This window comes from Thamnophis sirtalis, unplaced genomic scaffold (assembly GCF_051295495.1).
Source record: "Thamnophis sirtalis isolate CommonGarterSnake01/CBP01778 unplaced genomic scaffold, rThaSir2_p1.2 scaffold_8, whole genome shotgun sequence".
Classification (NCBI taxonomy): domain Eukaryota; kingdom Metazoa; phylum Chordata; class Lepidosauria; order Squamata; family Natricidae; genus Thamnophis; species Thamnophis sirtalis.
In genome coordinates, this window is record NW_028261388.1 from 4048228 (window position 1) to 4074305 (window position 26078).

Consider the following 26078-nt stretch of genomic DNA (forward strand, 5'->3'; position numbering starts at 1 on the left):
TAAAAAAAACTTTTGTCTGGGGCTCAGTTAAGATCATATCAGTCCTTGCTCTTCTGCAAAGAGTTCCGTTCCTAAGGACTATATATATCCCAAAGGACCCCTCGTGTACCTAAAATGGCACGAAGGAGGCAGGTTGGGGAAAATATGGTCCCTTTGTGACTTGTGGACTTCCTCCACAACTATGGGTTTCAACTCACAAGTCAGCTGTGAGTTGAAACCCACAGTTGTGGAGGAAGTAATAAAAATAATAAAAGGGCCATAGTTCCTCACCCTGCTCTAAATAAAGTTTAGAGCATAAACTTATGCATTCTTAGTGTTCTCTGGGCTTCGATGTTTTCCTGCAGATTTCGTTGCCAAGCTAAGGAACATCAACTGTGCATGAACGAATAATGAAACTTCTGTAGGAAAACAACCAAAAGCCCAGAGAACACTAAGAACCCAAAAGTGTAAGTAGGTATGTTAATCATCCTTATAAAAACCGCAATGCTGTTTCTTCAAAGAGATAATCTTGACCATGGGCTATGATCATGTGATGACTGTGCTCTAACAACCCAGAAGCTTGGAAAGCCATTGGAAACAGTCTGCCCTACCTAGGATGCTTCTGAGTTCTCAAACTCCTTTTTCAGGCCAGCAAACTAGAGAGATCGATTAAGAGCACTGACATCGGCATGTTTTGATTCCTTCCGAATAGCCATTCTTTAGGATGGAATTACAGAAAATATTTCATATAACGTAAGACTTTAAGAGAAAGCCGACTGAATCAATCGTCCCTGTTCTGTTGCATTGCACCTTTTATAATAAAGTCATTTATTTCACAAAGACATAATTAGGGGAAGGACTGTCCCAAAGGTGCTTTTTTCAGGAGGCAACTGGACTTTCTTGTTTTTTCTTTTGAAAGATGTTTCACTTCTCATCCAAGAATCTTCTTCAGCTCTGACGGGAAAGTGGGGAATGGACGGATTTATATTCCTTGCAGACAGCTGGTCATTTGACTCCTTTTAAAAGGTCATGAATTAGGGAAAGGAATGCCACACATTCACTGGTCCTGTGTTATAGGGCAGCGTAAAGTCCAAAAAATAATAGCAGAGCTACTTTGATATACATCAGTCCAGGAGTTAAGGTGCTGGCCTAAGGAACCAGAAGGCGGTGAGTTCTAGTCCCACCAAGGAAGCCCATTGGGTGACTTTGGTCTAATCACTAAGAGACAGGAAGTTCTAGTTCCACATTAGGCGTAAAACCCACTGGGTGACTTTGGCCCAATCACCAGGAGACTGTAAGTTCTAGTCCTGCCTTGGCATGAAAGCCTGCTGAGTAACTTTGGGCCAATCACCAGAAGTCTGTGAGTTCTAGTCCTGCCTTGGCATGAAAGCCTGCTGAGTGACTTTGGGCCAATCACCAGGAGTCTGTGAGTTCTAGTCCTGCCTTGGCATGAAAGCCTGCTGAGTGACTTTGGGCCAATCACCAGGAGTCTGTGAGTTCTAGTTCTGCCTTAGGCATGAAAGCCTGCTGAGTGACTTTGGGCCAATCACCGGGGGGCCTGTGAGTTCTAGTCCTGCCTTGGCATGAAAGCCAGCTGAGTGACTTTGGGCCAATCACCAGGAGTCTGTGAGTTCTAGTTCTGCCTTAGGCATGAAAGCCTGCTGAGTGACTTTGGGCCAATCACCAGGAGTCTGTGAGTTCTAGTTCTGCCTTAGGCATGAAAGCCAGCTGGGTGACTTTGGGCCAATCACCAGGAGTCTATGAGTTCTAGTTCTGCCTTAGGCATGAAAGCCTGCTGAGTGACTTTGAGCCAATCACAAGGAGTCTGTGAGTTCTAGTTCTGCCTTAGGCATGAAAGCCTGCTGAGTGACTTTGGGCCAATCACAAGGAGTCTGTCAGTTCTAGTTCTGTCTTAGGTATGAAAGCCAGCTGAGTGACTTTGGGCCAATCACAAGGAGTCTGTCAGTTCTAGTTCTGTCTTAGGCATGAAAGCCTGCTGAGTGACTTTGGGCCAATCACCGGGGAGTCTGTGAGTTCTAGTTCTGCCTTAGGCATGAAAGCCAGCTGGGTGACTTTGGGCCAATCACCAGGAGTCTATGAGTTCTAGTTCTGCCTTAGGCATGAAAGCCAGCTGGGTGACTTTGATCCAATCACCAGGAGATGGTGAGTTCTATCTCTGCAATAGGCATAAAACACTAGGTGACTTTGGGCCAATCACCAGGTGATGGTGAGTTCTAGTTCTGCCATAGGCACGAAAGCCAGCTGGGTGACTTTGGACCACTCACTCACTCTCACCCTAACCCAACTCACAGGGTTTTTGTGATGAGCGCGCGATTCCAGACACCCGGAAGCAGGACGGGAGCTGGAAGTGAAGCGGCGAGGACGCGCGTGGAATCGAGGGAGCGAGGCCCCCCTCCCCTCCCCAGGCCCCGCCCCCCTCTCACGTGCTCGCTCCCGCGGCTCGTTAACCCTTTCCCTCCCGGGCCCGCAGCAAAAAACACCGACCGACCTGCTGAGACGGCAGCTCCACATGCATGGAGCGGGAGGTGGGACCCGGCTGGGGCAGGACGGCAGCACTTTGGCTCATGCTGACGGCGACCCGGCGGCGGCCCGGAGGGCTCGGAAGCAGGAGAGGCCTTGGCGCATGCGCATTGAGCCCGCTCCTGCCGCTGCCGGTGGAGGATTTGGAAGAGTTAAGGGTGACGACGAGGCCTCCGAAAGGTCCCGGCGGCCGCCCCCGGGGCTCCTTTGAAAGCCTCCAGCTCGCTTTTTCCGGGACCGGCGAAACGACTCCAGGGCCTCCCGCGCTTCTCCGCGAAGCCCTGTTATTTCCAATACGGCTGAAGCGACTAGAAGACGGAGCGACGGAGACACGCCGCCCGCTGATTGGCTCCTCGGGGAGGAAGGCGGGCTTCCTCCTTGCGGCAATGCGGACGCATTGGTCCCTAAGCACGTCGGTCTAACCAACGTCTCCGTCTTTCTGAGGCGCTTCGTTACGTCTGCGTGTGTATTTGGAAACACCGCCTCTATGGACAGCGAACGCGCATCTCGCCCCTCATTGGTCGGCGGGCTCCTTACAAGGGGCGGGCCTAAAGGGATACTATATAAGACGTCCTTCGCGATTGGACGGAGCTTTATAGTGATGGACAGACGGATGGAACTAGGTGAAGGGTGGAAAGCCGAGGACAGGGGGTCACGTGGTCTTGTTTTGTCAAGTGACGTTCGGAGGGAGGGGAGCGCATCTCCATAGCAACAGATGAAGGAGGCCGGGCCCGGCTTGTCTAGAGGGATGCTGTATCACCCATCATGCATTGCGTCGCCCATTTGCAAAAAAACGGGAATTAAAAATGTTTGTGGCTTTTCTGCAAGCCACCACAAAGAACTTTTGTTAATGGCATAAAATGCACAATGAATAAAGTTGGACTCTGTTGGCAGTGGCTTCTGTTTATTTTTATAGCTCAATATAAGAACAAAATGTTCATGATACCATGAAAGAAAAGAAAATAAAAAAAAAAACAGTTTAAATCAGGGATAATTATATCACAATTGATCCTCACAGCCCTTTAAAATAATTCAAATAATAACTAGGTAACCGGTTCAGTTATAATTTCAGAGATATTCCCTTGTGGGGAAGTAATGTCCATTGGGGGTTCATTTCCAATATGGGAAAAAGACCGGAAAAATGGGTGGCCAATTGGAAAGAAGGCTTAATGATGAACAGGACCACCAAGGCCATCATTCTGGGGCAGCTGACAAAATGTAGTTGAGAGTGGATTTTATACCTTCTCTTAAGCTTTGCACTTGAGCTTCCTGTTTCTGTGCAAGAGCGTGTATTCCTATTGGCTGTTGTCAGATTCCCATGCGGCCCTGCAGGGGTTATGTAGGGTAATAGCTGGCTCTATAAGCAAAATACAAATCTTAGGTGTTTGTCTGAGCTAAGTTTGGTTGATGTTCGGACTGCTCTGAGGTTAATGCAATAATTCCTATTGTGGCTTAACAGCTTTGTCCTGTTTTGGATCTTGAGTGATGGCTGCTTTTCATCCTACCATTCTGCCTGTTAGGGTTCCAAATAGGATCCAAAATTAAATCAGAGTCCGAGGCAAAGGATTCCTCAAAATTCCAATTTATTAAGAGAGGCATGTTGGCACATCTGGGAAAACCCGAATCTGAAAGCTTCCTGGTTTTCCCCACCCAGCTGAAAGTTCAAGATCCTGCCCCCACACCCACAAGTCCATCACATGGTCCAATCTTCCACTGCCATGCTGGCAGCTTCCACCCATCCAGTTCCGGTCGGGTTCAGAGGTGAAAAGACAAAGGATGACCTTGGCTTTCTAGAAAGAATGTTGTTATGGCTACATAGCATCTAACTCCATACAATCCCCCCCTCCAATTTTCCCATAACAGAAAATGCAAAGTAGAATAATAGAAAGTGTGGCAGGCCAAAGATCCAAAAGAAAAGATGGCTGCAGGCCTGACACTGCTTCTGCTTCAAAATATCCTGCCTTGGGGAGATCTCTTGCTTTGCCTATGAATAGAGCTATCTAGCTTTCAACAAGCTCTTTAGCTCTTAAGTGTTGACATCTGATGTGGGCTATTAAGGAAAGTGGGGAGCTGCTTTCTGCCTCTAAAAAAACACGTTTCTCAATTTCTCCCTTTGGAAAATATAATACTCTGCCTTTTTTTTAATATTCCTCAAAATATTTCATTCTTCTAGGAGTGGGGGTGGCTTCCCTCTCCCCATCAGACTCTTTAATGCCTTCAACAATGACAGAGCATCTGATGTACTGCCTTCCTTAGAAAAGTTGGCATACCTTCAGAAGAGGTGTACGGATAGTCCTCAACTTAAAACAGTTCACTTAGTGAACCTTCAAAGTTACCACAGCACTGAAAAAAGCGACTTTTTCAGAGTTACCATCTTTGCAGCCTCCCCATAATAATGCGATCCAAATTCAGGCACTTGGCAATTGGTTCACATTTACGACCATCGCTGTGTCCCAAGGCCAGGCGATCCACTCTTATGACCCAACAAGCAAAGTCAATGAGGAAACCAGATTCACTTAACATCCAGGCTAACCAACTTGCCAACTGCCGTGATTCACTTATCAACGAAGACAAGAAATGGGGCAAAACTCGCTTGACAAATGCCTCACTGAACAAACATTTGGGGCTCCATTGTTGGTCGTAAGTTGAGGACTACCTGCATCTGCTGAATTATACAGGTAGTTCTTGACTTACAAACATTTAGGGACGTTTCACAGTTACGGCACTGAAAAAAAGTGACTTACGGCTATTTTTCACACCTCTGATCACTGCAGCATCCTCGTGTGATCAAAATTCAGGGGTTTGCAACTGATTCATATTTATGGCAGTTGCCGTATCCTGGGGACGTTCTCAGAAGCAGCAAAAGTAATGGGGAAGCCAGATTCACTTAACAACTGCATTACTAACTCAACTGCAACGGTCCGCTTAACAACCGTGGCAAGATGGATTTTAAAATGAGGCCAAATTCACTAAGCTGTCTTGCTTAGCGACAAAAACTTGGGGCTCAATTGTGGTGATTGTCAATGACTAACTGTGTATCATCATCATCTTTTAATGACCCCATAATCCCTTGCGGGGTGGAGTCTGGGCAACTGGAGCCGAGTGTTGACTGGCTGGATGCCCTTCCTGTCACCAATACGGAGTTATATTCAGCAGATATAATTATAACATGCCCAGAGAGAGAAATATCTGCCTCTACCTAGGATTGAACTCTGAGCCTCCTGATTGTGAGGTGAGAGCACCACCTCTTGGCCACCGCACCACTCAATGACTGTGTATATAGCCTAATAGAGTCTTATTGGGGTATTTGGGTTGATCAAACCAGCTGAAGGCTGCATCTGTTTATATATTCTTAGGGTGGTTTTCAAACAGCACTAATCATAGTTCAGTCGTTTATCCAGTCTTATTTATACACATTTCCAGCTCAATCTTCTCAATTTTTAAACCACAATTCATTCTTAAGGTGGCTTGATCCCATAAAATTAATAAGGACTAAAGCATAAAAACCTGCGGTAGAAAAATGAAGAAGAGGAAGGCAAGGAGGTTGTAGTTGGATAGAATCGATGACAGCTACAAAAAAATTAAAATGCTTAAAAGAATAATGTATGAAGAGATATATATCAACATAGTTGAAGCCGAGAGGAATGGAAAACTTTGGTGAGATGCTGGTATAATAAATTCTGTTGGTGTAACCTTGATTTTTCCTCATCTTTAGTTTATTATTTCTCATTTTTCTGCACTCTGCAGAATGTTGCTTACAGACTAAACTTTTGAAGACCAGATCCAGGAAAATAACAAGCAGTAAACCAGTGTATTTTTGTTTAATGTTTATTTTTATAAATTTATACAAAATCTTCCAGCCCAACCCCTATGTTCAGTCCTCTCCGTGAAATGTTTCCAGAATGCAGAAGTCAAATTTTTCTAAATGAATATGTGTGTAACATGATCAGCGTCAGAGAACCTTAAACATTAATTAAGCCCCTGGCTTTTTGCATTACACCAGTTTTTTTTTTTCCAAATGTGACTTTTAAGATGTCCAGACTTAAATGCTGGCTTGGGGATTCTGGGGGGTTGAAGTTCAGACACCTTAAAGTGGCCAAGTTTGGAGAAAAAAACTGCATTACACAAAGGCACATATATATAGCTTCAATTATTATTGGCAGTTAAAACACTTGGAAGGCTAAGGGTTAAACATACAATAGTGCAAAACATTTAAACATATGTTAACATGTCAGCATGATTGGCTCCGAATTTATTCCTTTACAAAGCTTCAGCCAACATGTAAACATTTAGAAATAGGAAATACATTACACCGGATAACTAGCATATATACATCAATCTAAAATGGACCGGAGGATGGGATGGGATGGGATGGGATGAGATGCAATAAGAACAGCAAAGAAAGGAATAGGAATAGGAGTAGGAGTAACAATAGAATAGAATAGGAATAGGAATTGAATGGAATAGAAGAATAGAATAGAATAGGAATAGAATAGGAATAGAATAGGAATAGAATAGGAATAGAATAGGGAATGGAATGGAATAGAATGGAATAGAATGGAATAATAGAATAGTATAAGGAATAGAAAATAGAATAGAATAGAAAATAGAATAGAATAGAAAATAGAATAGAATAGAAAAAGGAATGGAATGAAATAGGAATAAGAATAAGAATAGGAATGGAATAGAATATCATAGAATAATAGAATAGAATGGAATAGAAGAATAGAATAGGAATAGGAATAGAATGGAATAGAAGAATAGAATAGGAATAGAATAGGGAGTGGAATGGAATAAAATAGAATAAGAAAAGAATAGTATAAGGAATAGAATAGAAAATAGAATAGAATAGAATAGAAAATGGAATGGAATGGAATGAAATAGGAATAGGAATAAAAATAGGAATGGAATAGAATAGCATAGAATAGAATGGAATAGAAGAATAGAATAGAATAGGAATAGAATAGGGAATGGAATAAAATAGAATAAGAAATAGAATAGTATAAGGAATAGAATAGAAAATAGAATAGAATAGAAAATAGAATAGAATAGAATATGGAATGGAATGAAATAGGAATAGGAATAAAAATAGGAATGGAATAGAATAGCATAGAATAATAAAATAGAATAGAATGGAATAGAATAGAAGAATAGAATAGAACAGAACAGAACAGAACAGAAAATAGAATGGAATGGAACGGAATAGGAATCTGGAAGGGAACTTGGAGGTCTTCTAGTCCGGCCTCCTGCCCAGAGCAGAAAACTTCGATATCATTTCTGCATTCTTTTTAAAAATTACCAAAGTTATTGGTAAGCCCCAAGGTTTTCTCCCAAACTTTCATCCGGATTAAATTCTCCTTCTTAACTGGCTGACAAACATAGCAAAGGATTTTTCTACAGTACATGCTTTTAAATAAAGGGAAATATTTTTTTAAGGCCTGGCCGAACCGTTCAAGAAAGCAACTTTTTGGCACCCTTAAAACCTCCTTTCACCTCGCCTTTCTCACGTCTTGAAACAGTAGTGGGAAAATATGGCTATTTTGCAGCTAAATTTGGGAAGAGCAATCTCGGGATGACATGGTGGGGGGGGGGACACAGGTTGCTCCCTCGTTTTAATGGATGGACTACTGGGAAAAAAAATTACACCTATTGGACAGGAAACTGTTTATACCGCATCACGGTTGAGGTTTTGCACAAACGCCCGGGAAACTTTTAAAAAAGCAAAATTAAATTCAACGTAGAGAAAAGTAAAGTTTTACACTTAGACAAGAAAAACCCAAAGTGTCCATATAGATCACACCTTGAGTACTGCATCCAGTTTTGATCACCACGATATAAAAAATGTCGTTGAGACTCTAGGAAGAGGGCAGAGAAAAGCAACCAAGATGATGAGGGACTAAAACATATGGTGGACGGCTGCAGGAACTGGGCCTGGCTAGTCTAGTGAAGAGAAGGACCAGGGGAGACACGAGGGCATCTTCCAATATTTGAGGGGCTGCCCCAGAGAGGAAGGGGGCCAAGCTATTTTCCAAAACACCTGAAGGCCAGACAAGGAACGATGGATGGAAACTGATCAAGGAGAAATTCAACCTGGAAATAAGGAGACATTTTCTGACAGTGAGAACAATCAACCCATGGAACAGAAGTTGTGGGAGCTTCATCCCTGGAGGCTTTCAAGAAGAGACTGGACTGCCATTTGTCCGAAATGGTGTAGGCTCTCCTGCTTGGGCAGGGGGTTGGACTAGATGACCTGCAAGGTCCCTTCCAACTCTGTTAATCTGTTAAGATTGACCCCTGAATTATGATGTGATAGAAAGAAGAAGAGAAAGAACGGCCTGATCCCAGGTGCAGCTCAGAGGCGTCTTGATATAAACCCTTCTTAAATTGTCTAGGAAGCTTCTCGGTCATCCAGCTGTATCAAAAGAGGGTGTGTTTTTTTTGTTTAATTTTTGAAAAGACAACTGGACTTATTTTTTTTTTGAAGAGGAAGAAGACGTTTCGCTCCCAATCCTGGAAGCTTCATCAGTTGTATCGGATGGTGTGGGAGATGGAAAGAGAGTTATGGAAAGTTGAAATGAGTTGGTGGGAGAGGGAGAATGATAGATTTTGATGGGGGGGGGGGCGGAGAGAGACGGAAAGATTGTGTTTCTATGCAGTCAACTGGTCTTAACCAGTGGTGGGATTCAGCTGGTTCGGATGATCAGCCCGTCCTGTCCTATCCTATATTTCCTTCTTTCTGGCTCAGCTGATTTCCGTGCCCCTGCTATTCTAGAGCTGAGGTGGCGCAGTGGTTAGGGTGCAGTACTGCAGGCCACTTCAGCTGACTGTTATCTGCAGTTCAGCGGTTCTAATCTCACCGGCTCAAGGTCGACTCAGCCTTCCATCCTTCCGAGGTGGGTGAAATGAGGACCCAGACTGTGGGGGCGATATGCTGACTCTGTAAACTGCTTAGAGAGGGCTGAAAGCCCTATGAAGCGGTATATAAGTCTAACTGCTATTGCTATTGCTACTTGCCTTAGAAGATAAGCAGCTGAGCTTCAAATTTCTGTATTTTGAACACTGCGTGCAAGTCAGTGGTGGGATTCAAATAATTTAACAACCGGTTCTCTGCCCTAATGACTAGCTGGGTAGGCGGGGCTCGGTGGTCATGTGACCGTGTGGGCGTGGCCAACTCGACGTCACTCATGTCGATGGGCGCTTCGCCTTAGCTGTGACAATGTAATCAGGGTTAACCGGAGAGGCAGTTTCTCTAAGCAGGGCAATAAAGATGAGGCTAGAAACAACACCAGAATGTTTCCTTCCTGCCTTCCTTACAGGATTAGCCCCGTAAAGTGGGGAAAAACAAAAGGAGATTTCTTCCAACAACCGGTTCTCCGAACTGCTTAGAAAGTTACCAACCGGTTCTCCCGAATAGGTGCGAACCGGCTGAATCCCAGCACTGGCGCAAGTGCATTAGGCGTGCGATCACCGAAACCCGTTGTTAAACCGGTTGCAGCCCAACCCTGGTCTTAACGCTCTCTCGGAGCCATTGCGGTTACTTGGGGTTTTAGCCGCGACCTCAGGCCCTCCTGGAATCTTCTTGGGAACAGCCAAAAGGACTATGTTTATACCCTGTTTCCTCGAAAATAAGCCCTCCCCGGATAATAAGCCCTCCCCGAAAATATTGCAACACAGCAGCAGCAGCCATGAGGTGGCTCCAGTGTGCACCTCCTTCTGTCCCCGTTTATTATTCGTTTCCCTGCATTTTCCCTTTCAGAAGAAGCTACGCCATGTCACAGGTTGGAGAACCTTCTTGGAGCAGAGAAGGTGTCCATCAGTGGTGAAATTCAAAAATGTTTAGTGCCAGTTCTATGGGCGTGGCTTGGTGGGCGTGGCAGGGGAAGGATACTGCAAAATCCCCATTCCTTCCCCACTCCGGGGGAAAGATACTGCAAAATCCCCATTCCCACCCCTCTCCCAGGGAAGGATACTGCAAAATCCCTATTCCCACCCACTCCAGGGGAAAGATACTGCAAAATCCCCATTCCCACCCATTCCAGGGGAAGGATACTGCAAAATCCCTGTTTCTTCTCCACTCCAGGGGAAGGATACTGCAAAATCCCCATTCCCACCCACTCCAGGGGAAGGATACTGCAAAATCCCCATTCCCACCCACTCCAGGGGAAGGACAGTGCAAAATCCCCATTCCCTCCCTACTCCAGGGGAAGGATACTGCAAAATCCCCGTTCCCACCCCTCTCCCGGGGAAGGATACTGCAAAATCCCCGTTCCCTCCCAACTTCAGGGGAAGAATATTGCAAAATCCCCTCCCCACTTCAGGGGAAGGATACTGCAAAATCCCCGTTTCCTCTCCACTCCAGGGGAAGGACAGTGCAAAATCCCCATTCCCTCCCCATTTCAGGGGAAGGATACTGCAAAATCCCCGTTCCCTCCCCAACTCCAGGGGAAGAATACTGCAAAATCCCCGTTCCCACCCCACTCTGAGGCCAGCCAGAGGTGGTATTTGCCAGTTCTCCAAGCTACTCAAAATTTCTGCTACCGGTTCTCCAGAACCTGTCAGAACCTTCTGAATTTCACCTCTGGTCTCCCTTCAAGGAAAGCCCCTCTCTTGCAAAGATGGTGGCCTGTATGCTGGCTTAAAGATGGCTGGCTACGTTCTCCCTGTTCTCAACCAGGGAAATCTAGGCGTCCCTGAATAGCAGCGGAGGGGGGAAAAAAGGAAATGGCTGACCTTGGGAGATTTGAGGTGGGAAGAGGGGGGGATTTAGTGGGGTAAGGCAACTCTTGTCAGCCGCCGAACCGTACACGGTCTCTAAGAGAGATCTAATATTTGAATATTTAGACAATATTCCTTTATCTTCTCTACAGATCCATGCTCGATTTCCCCCCCAATTCCATAGAGCAGAAGACAAAAACGAAAAGTGGCAGAAAGAGCCTCTTTTGGCGCCGGTTTTTTCCAAGCCCACCAGCAAATTTAAAGGCCCTCAAGCGCCGTCGCCCGGGGTGGCCGTCAGTTAATCTCCAGCATCTCCGTCTCCGACAGGCCGAATTTCGTCTTGTACTTCTCAAAGAGTTTCGCCAGGGACTGTACGTACAAGCTGTGATAAAAGTCTATCTCCTTCTGGCTCGGATTGTCGGTTTTGGGGATCGTGATGGGCTCGCCGACTGGAAGGCAAAAGGAGAGGAAGAGAAGATGAAAAGGTCGCGGGAAGAAAAGTTAGGCCCGAAAGTAAATTTCTCTCCGTTTGCAATCTAATAGAGTTACATTAAAATATGAGCAAACCCAGGGGTGAGATTCAGCCTGTTCGGACCGGTTCAGGCGAACTGGATGCTAATTTCACATCTGGTTTGCTGAACCGCTAGTTGCAAGGATTGGCTGGCCACGCCCACCCCTCCCTTCCCCTCCCAGGAGTCTCCACATGGCCCATTTGGAGGCCAGGTAAGGGCAGGGCCTGCATGGAGGCTCCGGGCAGGTGAAAAATGGGCCTCCCGGACGTTCAGGCCCATTCCCAGCCTCTGGAGGGCCTCCGAAGCCCATTTTCGCCCTCCCAGAGGCTCAAACAAAACCTCCAGAGTCTGGGGAAGGCCCCCGCCATAGTGCAGGAGGGCAAGTAGGGCATGCCCACCATGTCCACGCCCACCCAGCAACCGGGCAGAGAACCGGTTGCTAAATTTTTTGAATCCCTCCCCTATCGCCTACTAGCACTGATGATGTTACTTAGTTTGGTAATGAAATGTCTGCAAGAAAACCACCAAGCTCAGAGGACCCCACAATCCTCCTCCTTCCTTTCTCATTCTCCAGAAATCCCCCTCCCTCCCTTCTAGCACTGATGATGTTATCTAGTTTGGTAATGAAATATCTGCAAGAAAACCACCAAGTTCAGAGGATCCCACAATCCTCCTCTTTCCTTTCTCATTCTCCAGAACCCACCCACCCCTTCTAGCACTGATTATGTTACCTAGTTTGGTAATGAAACGTCCACACACCAAAGCCACCAAGCTCAGAGAGCACCAAGGACCCCGCAGTTCGACTCCGAGCGACAAACATTCTCCTCTGCCGGCGCCGGGAGTCGTTCTCTTTCCACTTACCGACGGTGGTGATGGGCCTGGCGTAAGGCACCAACCCCCAGCTGTTGGAGGAAAACAACCCTCGTCCGTGGAAGATGCACGGAGCCACGCCGCTATACTTCTGCAATTTCTTCTGCACCCATCTGCACCAGGAGCCTTCTTCGAAAAAGATCTGCTTGAAAACATCGTTCTCCCCGAAGGAGTAAATGGGGACCAGATCGGCCCTGGAGAAGAAAACAGAAACCAGGGTCAGAATTGTAAAAAGCAAACAGCATCTCCATCACCACTGAGGTCCTTCGCGGGGTCAGTTACCCCCTGGAAGGGTATATTTCTTTTATTTGTACTCCACCATTATTATTTTTACAAATAACTCAGGAAAGCACACATAATATACAACACGCCTTCGTCCTCCTGTTCTCCCCGCAACGACAACCCTGTGAGGTGGGCTGGAGTAACAGAGAAGGACTGGCCCAAAGTCACCCAGCCCCCTTTCAGACTTTAGGCGGGACTAAAGCTCTCATTCTCCTGGTGATTGGCCCAAAGTCACCCAGCGGGCTTTGGTGCCTAAGGCGGGACTAGAACTCTCAGACCCCTGGTGATTGGTCCAAAGTCACCCAGGCAGCCTTTCAGACCTAAGGCGGGACTAGAATTCTCAAGTCTCCTGGTGATTGGCCCAAAGTCTCTCAGATGGTTTTCAGACTTTGGGTGGGACTAAAGCTCTCATTCTCCTGGTGATTGGCCCAAAGTCACCCAGGCAGCCTTTCAGACTTAAGGCGGGACTAGAATTCTCAAGTCTCCTAGTGATTGGCCCAAACTCACTCAAATGGTTTTCAGACCTAAGGTGGGACTAGAACTCTCAGTCTCCTGGTGATTGGTCCAAAGTCAGCCAGCCACCTTTCAGACTTTAGGCGGGACTAAAGCTCTCATTCTCCTGGTGATTGGCCCAAAGTCTCTCAGATGGTTTTCAGACTTTAGGTGGGACTAAAGCTCTCATTCTCCTGGTGATTGGCCCAAAGTCACCCAGGCAGCCTTTCAGACCTAAGGCGGGACTAGAATTCTCAAGTCTCCTGGTGATTGGCCCAAACTCACTCAAATGGTTTTCAGACCTAAGGTGGGACTAGAACTCTTAGTCTCCTGGTGATTGGTCCAAAGTCAGCCAGCCACCTCTCAGACTTTAGGCGGGACTAAAGCTCTCATTCTCCTGGTGATTGGTCCAAAGTCACCCAGTGGGCTTTGGTGCCTAAAGTGGGACTAGAACTCTCAGACCCCTGGTGATTGGTCCAAAGTCACCCAGGCAGCCTTTCAGACCTAAAGCGGGACTAGAATTCTTAAGTCTCCTGGTGATTGGCCCAAACTCACTCAGATGGTTTTCAGACCGAAGGCAGGACTAGAACTCTCAGTCTCCTGGTGATTGGTCCAAAGTCACTCAGTGGGCTTTGGTAACTAGGTAACCTAAGGTGGGACTAGAACTCTCAGACCCCTGGTGATTGGTCCAAAGTCACCCAGGCAGCCTTTCAGACCTAAGGTGGGACTAGAATCCTCAAGTCTCCTGGTGATTGGCCCAAACTCACTCAGATGGTTTTAAGAGCGAGGGCAGGACTAGAACTCTCAGTCTCCTGGTGATTGGTCCAAAGTCATCCAGCGGGCTTTGGTGCCTAAGGTGGGACTAGAACTCTCAGTCACCTGGTGATTGGTCCAAAGTCACCCAGCCACCTTTCAGAATTTAGGCGGGACTAAAGCTCTCATTCTCCTGGTGATGGGCCCAAAGTCACCCAGGAAGCCTTTCAGACCTAAGGCAGGACTAGAACTCTCAGTCTCCTGGTGATTGGCCCAAAGTCACCCAGCCGGCTTTCATGCCTATGAGTAGGGCTGAGCCACCGTTGACGTCCAGAGGGGCAAATGAGGGCCCTTCATGCTCCTTACCCATGTCTTAACGCCAGCTTCACAAAGCCCTTCCGGTACTTCAGAGTCACACAGTTTTTCCCAGGGGCACAGTTCAAGGACTCCGCAGCGCCCCCCACCACAATGACGACGGCGTTGCCGGTGCCGTTTTGAGACAGGAGGTAGTCTATGGTGTTGCGATTCACCGGGCAGAGACCTGGACATTAAGAGAGAATAAGAACCTTCAGGGGGAAGAAAAGGGGAATGCAGGCAGTCCTCGACTTACGACCAATTCATTTAGTGACTTATGAACCTTCTTCACACTTACGAATTGAATTGAATTGAATTGAATTGATTTTATTTGTAGGCCGCCCTTTTCCCTGGGGGGACTCAGGGCGGCTCACAGAAACCAGGGAGAGGGGAATATAATACAATACAATACTACGACAACAACACATAATAAAATAATACGCAACATGCATACAACATTCGGGCGGGGTAGTGGTCCTTATCCCCAGGCCTGACGGGCGAGCCAGTTCTTCAAGGCTGTGCGGAAGGCCTGGACGGTGGAGAGGGTACGAATCTCTACGGGGAGCTCGTTCCAAAGGGTCGGGGCCGCTACTGAGAAGGCCCTCCTCCTTGTGGTTGCCAGCCGACATTGGCTGGCCGATGGGATGCGGAGGAGGCCTAACCTATGAGATCTTATAGGCCGTAGGGAGGTAATTGGCAGAAGGCGGTCTCTCAAGTATCCAGATCCACTGCCATGTAGGGCTTTATGGGTGGTCAATAGCACCTTGAAGCGCATCCGGAGATCAACAGGTAGCCAGCGCAGCTCGCGGAGGATAGGTGTAATGCGGGTGAATCGGGGTGCACCCGCAATCACTCGCGCGGCTGCGTTCTGTACTAGCTGAAGTCGCCGGATGCTCTTCAAGGGCAGCCCCATGTAGAGCACATTGCAGTATTCCAGCCTAGAAATCACGAGGGCCCGAGTGACTGTTGTGAGGGCCTCCCGGTTCAGGTAGGGTCGCAACTGGCGCACCAGGCGTACCTGGGCGAATGCCCCCCTGGTCACAGCCGCTATATGATGGTCGAATGACAGCTGTGAATCCAGGAGGACTCCCAGGTTGCGGACCCTCTCTGAGGGGTGTAAAATTTGACCCCCCAGCCTGAGTGTTGGATTAATGGCCGAATTTTTGGGAGGAAAACACAACAGCCACTCGGTCTTTTCTGGGTTGAGCACAAGCTTGTTAATCCTCATCCAGTCCATGACGGCTTCGAGCCCCCGGCCCATTACGTCAACCGCTTCATTGATTTGGCACGGGGCGGACAGATACAATTGAGTATCGTCCGCATATTGATGGTATCTAATCCCGTGCCTACGGATGATCTCTCCCAGCGGTTTCATGTAAATGTTAAATAGTAGGGGGGATAAGACCGAACCCTGCGGCACCCCATATTTCAGGGGCCTTGGGGACGATCTATGCCCTCCCACTAACACCGACTGCGACCTGTCCGAGAGGTAGGAGGAGAACCACCGTAACACGGTGCCTCCCACTCCCACCTCCCGCAGTCTTCGCAGAAGGATACCATGGTCGATGGTATCGAAAGCCGCTGAGAGGTCAAGGAGGACCAGGATGGAGGGATGTCCTTCATCTCTGGCTCTCCAGAGATCATCCATCAATGCGACCAAGGCGGTTTCAGTGCTGTAACCGGGTCTGAAGCCTGACTGGAAGGGGTCTAGATAGTCTGCTTCCTCCAAGGACCGTTGGAGCTGGAAGGCCACCACCTTCTCGACAACCTTCCCCAGAAAGGGGAGGTTGGAGACCGGGCGGTAGTTATTAAGGACAGCTGGATCTAGGGATGGCTTCTTCAGGAGGGGTCTCACCACCGCCGCCTTCAGTGCGGCGGGGAAGTTCCCCTCCCGAAGGGAGGCGGTTACAACCGCCTGGATCCAGCCTCGTGTCACCTCACTGCAGTTAGAAACCAGCCATGAGGGACACGGATCCAAAGCACAGGTGGAGGAACTCACAGCTCTCATGGCCTTGTCCACATCCCCGGGGGTAACCTCCTGAAACTCAACCCAGAGCTGTTGTACTTGGTCCCCCTGAGTCTCGGCTGGAACTGCAGGTGTGGAGTCCAAGTCCGTCCGAAACCGAGCAATTTTGTCCGCTAAGAATTGGGCATATTCTTCAGCTCTGCCCTGCAAGGGTTCCCCCGCCTCTCTTTTGTTCAACAGGGAGCGGGTTATCCTAAACAGGGCGGCTGGGCGGGACTCAGCGGACGCAACCAGGGAGGCTATATGTGATCTTTTGGCTGCCCTAAGTGCCCTAGTATATTCCCTGGTGCAGGTGGTTACCATTGCTCGGTTCGCTGGGACTTATCGGACCTCCAACGGTGCTCCAGGCATCTCCTCCGGCGCTTCATCTCCCGGAGCTCCTCGGTAAACCAAGGTGGTCTCCGGGATCCGCCGCCTCGGAGGGGCCGCAGTGGCGCAATCCGGTCGAGGGCCTCTGACGCTGCCGAGTACCACGTAGCAGCCAGAGTCTCTGCCGGACTGTGGGTGAAAGTATCAGGAATAACCCCAAGCTCTATCTGGAACCTTACTGGCTCCATAAGACGCCTGGGGCGGAACCACCTGGTCGGTTCCTCCTCCCTACAGTGGGGGTTTGGCCTCCGGAAGTCGAGCCTCAGTAGGCAATGGTCTGACCACGACAGGGGTATGATGTCACTCCCCCTCAGACCAAGATCACACATCCACTGCTCCGAGAGAAATACAAGGTCAAGCATGTGTCCCGCCGAATGGGTTGGGCCTCGGATTACTTGAGTCAAGCCCATGGCTGTCATGGAAGCCATGAACTCCTGCGCCCCATCAGAGTTTTCACCGAGCGTCGGCAGATTAAAGTCCCCCAGGACCATCAACCTAGGGAACTCAACTGCCAGCTCGGCTACTGACTCGAGGAGCGAGGGGAGGGCTGCTGCAACGCTGTTGGGAGGCAGGTACGTTAGCAGCAGACCCACTTGACCCTTGAGGTCCAACTTTAACAGCAAAGACTCACACCCAACAATCTCCGGAGCAGGGACCCTACGAGGAACTAACGACTCCCCAGATAACAACGGCCACACCCCCACCCCTTCCTGGGCTCTCGGCTGATGCAGCACCTGAAATCCTTCTGGGCACAGTTCTACAAGGGGGACTCCTCCCTCTGGGCCCAGCCAGGTCTCAGTAATACGACCATGTTCTCGACTTATCACCATTCATTTAGTGACCGTTTGAAGACACAGTGCCACTGAAAAAAGTGACTTTGGGCTGCTTTTCAAACTTACGACCATGTCCTCAAGTTACAACCAATTCATTTAGTGACTTATGAACCGTCTTCACACTTACAACCATGTCCTCGACTTATAACCATTCATTTAGTGACCGTTTGAAGTTACAGTGCCACTGAAAAAAGTGACTTTGGGCTGTTTTTCAACCTTACGACCATGTCCTCGACTTACAACCAATTCATTTAGTATCTTATGAACCTTCTTCACACTTACGACCATGTCCTCGACTTATCACCATTCATTTAGTGACCGTTTGAAGTTACAGTGCCACTGAAAAAAGTGACTTTGGGCTGCTTTTCAAACTTACGACCATGTCCTCGACTTATGACCAATTCATTTAGTGACCGCTTGAGGTTTCAACGGCACCGAAAAAAGTGATCCACGACCCTATTTCACACTTACGACCATTGCAACAACACAAAGGTCACATGATCAAACTTCGAACATTTGGCACCTGTCTCCTATTTATGACGGTTGCAGTGTCCCGGGTCATGTAAGCGGGTTTTTTTTTGCAACCTTTGGAGCAGCAAAATCAACAGGGAAACAAGATTCACTTAACAACTGGCTTGCTAACTTAACGACTGGAGCAAGAAAGGTTGTAATATGGGGCAAACCTCACATGAATTTTGATCATGCGACCACAGGAAGTGCTCTAATAGTCGTAAGGGTGAAAAACGGTCATCGGTCGCTCTTTTTTTCATTGCGCTCACTTCCAACGGTCACTAAACGGACTGTTGTAAGTGTAGGACTCGGTTGTATTAAGCGTTTCCCTCCCCTTTAAGCTTTTAAAGATCAGCCAAGGATGGTGAGTGCTGCCACCTGCTGCAGCATTAAGGGCATTACATGGGATTTTTCTACGTTTATTAAGAAAAACAAGATCTCTCAACTGGAACTCAACTGAAGATGTTACCTAGTTGGGTAATGAAACGATTGAAAGGAAACAACCAAGGTCAGAGAGGAACAAGGATCATACAGCCACTGTTGTTGTCCTCTTCCTCCTCCTCTTCTCTGCAAACCTCACTCCCTACTAGCACTGGTGATATTACCTAGTTGGGTAATGAAATGTCTCCAAGAAAAGAGAAGGAGAGAAGAAAGGAGGGAAGGAAGGAGGGAAGGAAGGAGGGAAGGAGAGAAGAAAGGGGGGAAGGAGGGAGGGAAGGAAGGAGGGAAGGAAGGAGAGTAGGAGAAAAGAAAGGAGGGAAGGAAGGAAGGAAGAAGAAGTAGGATTGTTGTAAGATAAGATGGATTTATGGGCTGTCGTGGGAAAATAGGAGGAGGAAGGAGCATTGTGTGTTTTTATAAATTATTATGTGTAACAATAATAAAGATGGGATAAAAAAAATATGAAATGTCTCCAAGAAAACCACCAAGCACCCCACAGTTCTCCCTCCTCCCATTCTTCTCCTTCTCAAAACCTCCTTCCTTCTAGCACTGATGACGTTACCTAGTTGGGTAATAAAACATCTGCAAGAAAGCCACCAAGCTCAGAGAGCACCAAGGACTCCACAGTTCTCCTCCTCCTCCTCCTCTTCCTCCTCCTCCTCTTCCTCCTCCTCCTCCACCACCACACCACCTCCTCCTCCTCTCCACAAACCTCTCTCCCTTTTAGCACTGATGAGGTTCCCTAGTTGGGTCATGAAACGTCTGTACGATATCAACCCAGTTCAGAGAGCACCAAGGACTTTCACTGGAGCTCAATTATAATCCATGTGGTTTTCCTGGTTTTGCCGTTGTTCTTCTGGATTGTGTCTTTAGCTTTCAAGTCCTTCTATTTTCTAACCACTCCAAAACTCTTATTGCTTTATTTTCTTCCCAAGAACAACCGAGGTCAGCTAGCTGCTGGTTCTAATTTTGTTCTTCCTTTTCTCTAACCCGTATAACAAAGATTACACATTGCAGCCCTTTTCAGAAAGTTCCAAGTTCTACACCTTAGACCCGGGATGGAAAACCTGTGGCACGCAGAGCCCTCTCTCTGGGCACGTGTGCCGTCACTAGCTGCTCTTCAGGTTTCTGGTGCACACATGCATGCCGGCCAGCTGATCTTCACGGGAGCCAGAGCACCAAAAAATGGCCTGAAAAATGGCCCCAAAATTGTCTGAAAACAGCCTGAAAAACGGCCTGAGAACAGCCCCCAAAATGGCCTGTAAATGGCCGAAAAACAGCCTGAAAAATGGCCCCAAAACGGCCTGTAAATCAGCCCCAAAACGGCCTGAAAAACGGCCTGAGAACAGCCCCCAAAATGGCCTGTAAATGGCTAAAAAACAGCCTGAAAACAGCCTGAAAATCAGCTTGAAAATGACCTGAAAAACGGCCTGAGAACAGTCCAGAAAATGGCCTGTAAATAGCCGAAAAAGAGCCTGAAAAATGGCCCCCAAACAGCCTGTAAATCAGCCCAAAAACGGCCTGAAAAACGGCCTGAAAACAGCCCAGAAAATGACCTGTAAATGGCCGAAAAACAGCCTGAAAAACGGTCCCAAAACGGCCTGTAAATCAGCTTGAAAATGACCTGAAAAATGGCCTGAAAACAGCCCAGAAAATGGCCTGTAAATGGCCGAAAAACAGCCTGAAAAACGGCCACAAAACGGCCTGTAAATCAGCCTAAAACGCCCTGAAAAACGGCCTGAAAACAGTCCCAAAATGGCCTGTAAATGGCCGAAAAACAGCCTGAAAAACGACCCCAAAACAGCCTGTAAATCAGCCCAAAAACGGCCTGAAAAATGGCTTGAAAACAGCTCCCAAAATGGCCCCTAAATGGATGAAAAACAGCCTGAAAAACGACCCCAAAAGAGCCTGTAAATCAGCCCAAAAACGGCCTGAAAAATGGCTTGAAAACAGCCCCAAAAATGGCTCGTAAATGACTGAAAAACAGCCTGAAAATGGCCCAAAAACGGCCTGAAAACAGCCCCAAAATGGCCCCTAAATAGCTGAAAAACAGGTTGAAAATGGCCCCAAAACGGCCTGTAAATCAGCCCCCAAAATGGCCCGTAAATGGCTGAAAAACAGCCTGAAAATGGCCCAAAAATGACCCCCTAAACATTCTGAAAAACTGTCAAAAACCAAGCCATTTTCTGGGCCGTTTACAGGCCATTTTGGGGGCCAAACACGGCCTGAAACCCGAAAAAAATGGCCCAAAACCAGGCATGGGCATGCCAGCCAGCTGGTCCTCGGGTTTCCTGCGCTCTGGTGTGCGCACATGCGCACCTGTTCCGATTTGGGCACTCGGTGCTGAAAAGGTTCGCCACACTGCCTTAGGAACAAGGGGTGCCTACAATCTTGGCAATGTTTAAAGGCCTGTGGACTTCAACTCCCAGAATTCCCCAGCCAGCCATGCTGGCTGGCTGGGGAATTCTGGGAATTGAAGTCCAAGTTGGAGATTCCCTGCCTCCTTTAGAAGATTCAACACATTCAGCCGGCCTTCGGCCCGAGACCAACAGCATCGCTAGACAACTCGACGTGGGTTTTATTCCTTACCTCCGGTCATCAAGTAGTCCCTCAGAATGGGCCACCGGAAGTTTCCCGAGAGCGTGGTAACGTACGGACGTATCCCGGGGAAGATCTGGCTCACTCCTGTGGCCTCGGTGCTAAAATTGCAGAAGGCACCCAGGGACATGATTCCATGCGGGTGGTAGCCAAAAATGTAATTCCGGTTGGGGGCCAGGTTATGGGTTTTGATCATCTGGGAAAGGAGAGAAGGAAAGGGGGTTAAATTGAAAATAAAACAACACACACACAAACACATATATTATACAGACTCTTTTGTCTATTGGTACCCACCACTTAATACGAACAATGCATTATACTGGACCAATTTTTAAATCAAGCTACTTCAAATCCACTGTCTTAAAGTACACATAAAGTATGCTTTATGTATAGTGCTAGTAGTACTTAGACTTATATACCGCTTCACGGTGCTTTAACAGCCCTCTCTGAGCGGTTTACAGAGTCAGTCTCTTGCCCCCAACAATTTGAGTCCTCCTTTTACCGACCTCGGAAGGACGGAAGGCTGAGTCAACCTTGAGCCTGCTGAGATTCGAACTGCCGAATTGCAGGCAGCCGGCATTCAGCAGAAGTAGCCTGCAGTACTGCATTCTAACCCCTGGATGACATGCTCGAATCAAAAGCAACTTATCAATCATCTTCATTTAACAATCCCATAATCCCTTGCTGGGTGGAGTCTGGGCTGAGGGGAACTAGCAGCGTGTTTTAATAGCTGGATGCCTTTCCTGTCGCCAATGTGGAGTTTTCTTCAGCAGCTATATTCTCATCGTGCCCAGAGAGAGAGAGATATCTGCCTCTACCTAGGATTGAACTCACAGCCTCTGGATTGTGAGGCGAAAGCTCCACCTCTAGGCCACTGCATCACTCCAACCTTCACCTCCAAGTCATCATTATCATCATCTTTTAACAACGCCATAATCCCTTGCGGGGTGGAGTCTGGCCAGCTGAATGGAGCTAGCAGAGTGTTTACTGGCCGGATGCTCCTCCTGTTGCCGATGCGGAGTTTTGTTCAGCAGGTATATTCTCATTGTGCCGAGAGGAAAATCTGCCTCTACCTAGGATCGAACTCACAGCCTCCAGATTGTGAGGCGAGAGCTCTACCTCTAGGCCACCGCACCACTCCAAAAGCAACTTATCAATAATAGAAAACAACAGCAACTTAGGCTCTGTGTAATCTTTTCACAGCGTTACGGTTGAACACAGTAGTCATTGTTCATATCCTCATCCACCGCCGAGAGTCACTCGTCCTTAAGTACCGTCTGGCTCATCCTTAAGAGCTTGGCCACCAGGACACCCCTATCCCTCTCACAGCCACGACTGTTGAGCCAGGTGCCACCTCTCCTGTACCTGTGCGTTTTGTTTTTCTCGCCTTTGTGTAGCACCTCCCTTTTCTCACCCCCGAATTGCATCTGAGGTTCGTTTTACATTCATTCCTTAGTCTCTTAACAGAAAACAGAAATCCAGCAAAACTGGTTTATCTACTCTATTTCATCCCCTCTTCCTCTGAGTGAAGGAGAGCTAATGCTCCAGCATCTGACCTAGGCTTTCCAGAAAATATGATAAGGAAGGAAGGAAGGAATCAGGGATAGAGAAAAGAAAGGAAGGATAAGGAAAGGAGGGAGGGAAGGAAGAAAGAAAGAAAGAAAAATCTAAACAACAGCATAGCAAAGGTTTACAAAACTTAAGAATTCAAGCTTTGTAAACAAGGATCTCTAATTTCACCCTTTAGCTACTGGAGGAAGATGGAAAGGAAAGGAGGATGGAAGAAAAATAGAAGAAAGAAAGAAAGAAAGAAAGAAAGGAAGGAAGGAAGGAAGGAAGGAAGGATGGATCTAAACAACAGCATAGCAAAGGTTTACAAAACTTAAGAATTCAAGCTTTGTAAACAAGGATCTCTAATTTCACCCTTTAGCTACTGGAGGAAGATGGAAAGGAAAGGAGGATGGAAGAAAAATAGAAGAAAGAAAGAAAGAAAGGAAGGAAGGAAGGAAGAAAGAAAGAAAGAAAGAAAGAAAGAAAGAAAGAAAGAAAGAAAGAAAGAAAGAAAGAAAGAAAGAAAGAAAGGATCTAAACAACAGCATAGCAAGGTGATCAGTTTACTAAGCTTAAGAATTCACAAGGATCTCTACTTTCACCTTTTAGCTATTGGAGAAAGAGGGAAAGAAAAGGAAAGGAGGATGGAAGAAAAGTAGAAGGAAGAAAGAAGAAAGAAAGAAAGAAAGAAAGAAAGAAAGGATCTAAACAACAGCATAGCAAGGTGATCAGTTTACAAAGCTTAGGAATTCACAAGGATCTCCATTTTCACCTTTTAGCTACTGGAGAAAGAGGGAAAGAAAAGGAAAGGAGGATGGAAGAAAAGCAGAAGGAAGAAAGAAAGAAAGAAAGAAAGAAAGAAAGAAAGAAAGAAAGAAAGAAAGAAAGAAAGAAAGAAAGAAAGAAAGGATCCTAACAACAGCATAGCAAGGTGATCAGTTTACAAAGCTTAGGAATTCACAAGGATCTCCACTTTCACCTTTTAGCTACTGGAGGAAGAGGGAAAGGAAAGGAAAGAGGAAGGAAGAAAAATAGAAGAAAGGAAGAAAGGAAGAAAGAAGAAAGAGAGAGAGGAAGGAAGGAAGGAAGGAAGGAAGGAAGGAAGGAAGGAAGGAAGGAAGGAAGGAAGGAAGGAAGGAAGGAAGGAAGGAAGGAAAGATCTAAACAATAGCATAGCAAGGCGATCTCAGTTTACCAAGCTTAAGAATTCACAAGGATCTCTAATTTCACCCTTCAGCTACTGGAGCTGAAGTGCCAGCGAAGGAAGACACTCAGACCAGACCAAACTGGATGAACTGGGTGGCTTTCCCACCTTCTGTTATACCCCAGAAAAAAAATTCCCTGCTCCATCAGATTTATTCCTCACCATTTTTTTCAACCCGATCTCCGTGATCATCCTGGTTTAAACATCCACGTTTCCCCACCAAAAAGTCTTCAAAGCTCAGGGACATTTGAAGAAGACATCTTAATTTGCATTGTGTCTCTGAAAGGAGGGACTTTTACCAGCAAACCTAGAGACCAGCTGGATTCACCAGAAGGTGAATTCTAGTCCCTGGGTGACTCTGAGCCAATCACCTGAAGACGGTGAGTTCTAGTCCCGCCTTAGCCATGCAACTGGGTGACTTTGGGCCAATCATTTAGGAGACGGGGAGTCCTAGTCCTGCCTTAGGCATGAAAGCCAGTTGACTGACATTGGGACAATCGCCAGGAGACAGTGAGTTCTAGTCCCTCCTTAGGCACGAAAGCCAGGGGGTGACTTTGAGCCAATCAGAAAGAGACATTGAGTTCTAGTCCCGGTTTAGCCATACAACTGGGTGACTTTGAGCCAATCACCAGGAGACGGTGAGTTCTAGTCCTGCCTTAGCCATGAAAGCCAGTTGACTGATATTGGGCCAATCACCAGGAGAGAGTGAGTTCTAGTCCTGCCTTAGCCATGAAAGACAGTTGACTGACATTGGGCCAATCACCAGGAGAGGGTGAGTTCTAGTCCCGCATTAGGCACACGAATGCCGACTGGGGGACTTTGGGCCAATCACCAGGAAACAGTGAGTTCAAGTCCCTCCTTAGGCACGAAAGTCAACGGGTGACCTTGGGTCGATCACCAGGAGACGGTGAGTTCTAGTCCTGCTTTAGATATGAAAACCAGCTGTGTAACTTCGAGCCAGTTACTCCCTCTCAGCCCAGCCCACCTCGCAGGGCTGTCCTAGTGGGAGAATAGAAGGCGGCGGGAGGAATATGAACGTATGTTCTCCGTCGGGAATTGTTTATCAAAACCATAAGGGGGGGGAGATATAAATAAATAAGGAAAAATAAAATCCCGTTTCGGAGGATAGCAATAGCAGTAGACTTATATACCGCTTCATAGGGCTTTCAGGCCTCTCTAAGCGGTTTACAGAGAGTCAGCATATTGCCCCCAACAATCTGGGTCCTCATTTTACCCACCTCGGAAGGATGGAAGGCTGAGTCAACCCTGAGCCGGTGAGATTTGAACCGCTGAACTGCTGATCTAGCAGTAGCCTGCAGTGCTGCATTTAACCACTGCGCCACCTTGGCTCTTTTTGGATGGGCCACTCCCAGGGTTTACACAACTCCCAGTGATGGCAACCCAATCTTTGCGCGCTGAATCTCATGTTCACATACACACACACAGAAACCCAGCCTGTTTACCAAAATAAACCCCCTTTCCTTTGGCGACCCAAGGTCCAAGAGATCGAAGGCCACTTCTTGGCGACTTCTAGAGGTTCCTCCTTTGAAGGCTGCCAAATTGGAGGTGGATCCCTTGGGATCCCCTCCCTCCCTCCCTCCCTCCCTCCCTCCTTCCTTCTCTCCCTGCAAACTGGAAATGTTGCATTCGGGCTGGAAAGAGACATTGCTTCACTCCCCGGAGATAATTTTATCTCCAGAAGTTAACAAACAAGCCCGGCGTTTAACCTTTGATCGTTTGGCACCGTTTTGACCACCGGTCCACCACGTGCAACCTTTGTGAACAATAAAGGCGGCGGTGGGGGGGGGGGCGGTGGGAAGAACACGCTCCCACTGAACCGTCCCATCCGCCTCACACATGCTCACCCAACCCGCTTTGTGCTTTCTGAAGCCGCGGAGAGGTCTCGGTGCCACGCACAATGTTGGGAGATCAACTCACTACCCAACCTCTTGCACTCTGTGATCGCCAGAAAAACAGGAAGCTTCGTCCCCGGGAACAGGTAGATCTCACCTGAACCCTCAATTTATGCTTGCTAAGAGAGGTGTAGG

The 26078-nt window shown here is 47.5% G+C and overlaps 2 protein-coding genes across 5 annotated transcripts in view; both read right to left on the minus strand.

Annotated features, from left to right (window-relative positions):
• Positions 1-2865, minus strand: part of UVRAG (UV radiation resistance associated) — an 84368-nt gene extending 81503 nt beyond the window's left edge. For both annotated transcript variants that reach the window (XM_087720985.1, XM_087720984.1), the window contains exon 1: positions 2489-2865. In XM_087720985.1, coding sequence (XP_087577111.1) covers positions 2489-2566 — 78 coding nt within the window. In that variant the 5' untranslated portion in view covers positions 2567-2865. The remainder of the gene's footprint in view (positions 1-2488) is intronic.
• Positions 2866-10956: 8091 nt separating this feature from the next.
• Positions 10957-26078, minus strand: part of DGAT2 (diacylglycerol O-acyltransferase 2) — a 49114-nt gene continuing 33992 nt past the window's right edge. For all 3 annotated transcript variants that reach the window (XM_087720987.1, XM_087720986.1, XM_087720988.1), the window contains exons 5-8: positions 21267-21471; positions 14511-14685; positions 12609-12811; positions 10957-11684 (exon numbers count right to left, since the gene is read on the minus strand). In XM_087720987.1, the coding sequence (XP_087577113.1) occupies positions 11530-11684; positions 12609-12811; positions 14511-14685; positions 21267-21471 (738 nt within the window). In that variant the 3' untranslated portion in view covers positions 10957-11529. The remainder of the gene's footprint in view (positions 11685-12608; positions 12812-14510; positions 14686-21266; positions 21472-26078) is intronic.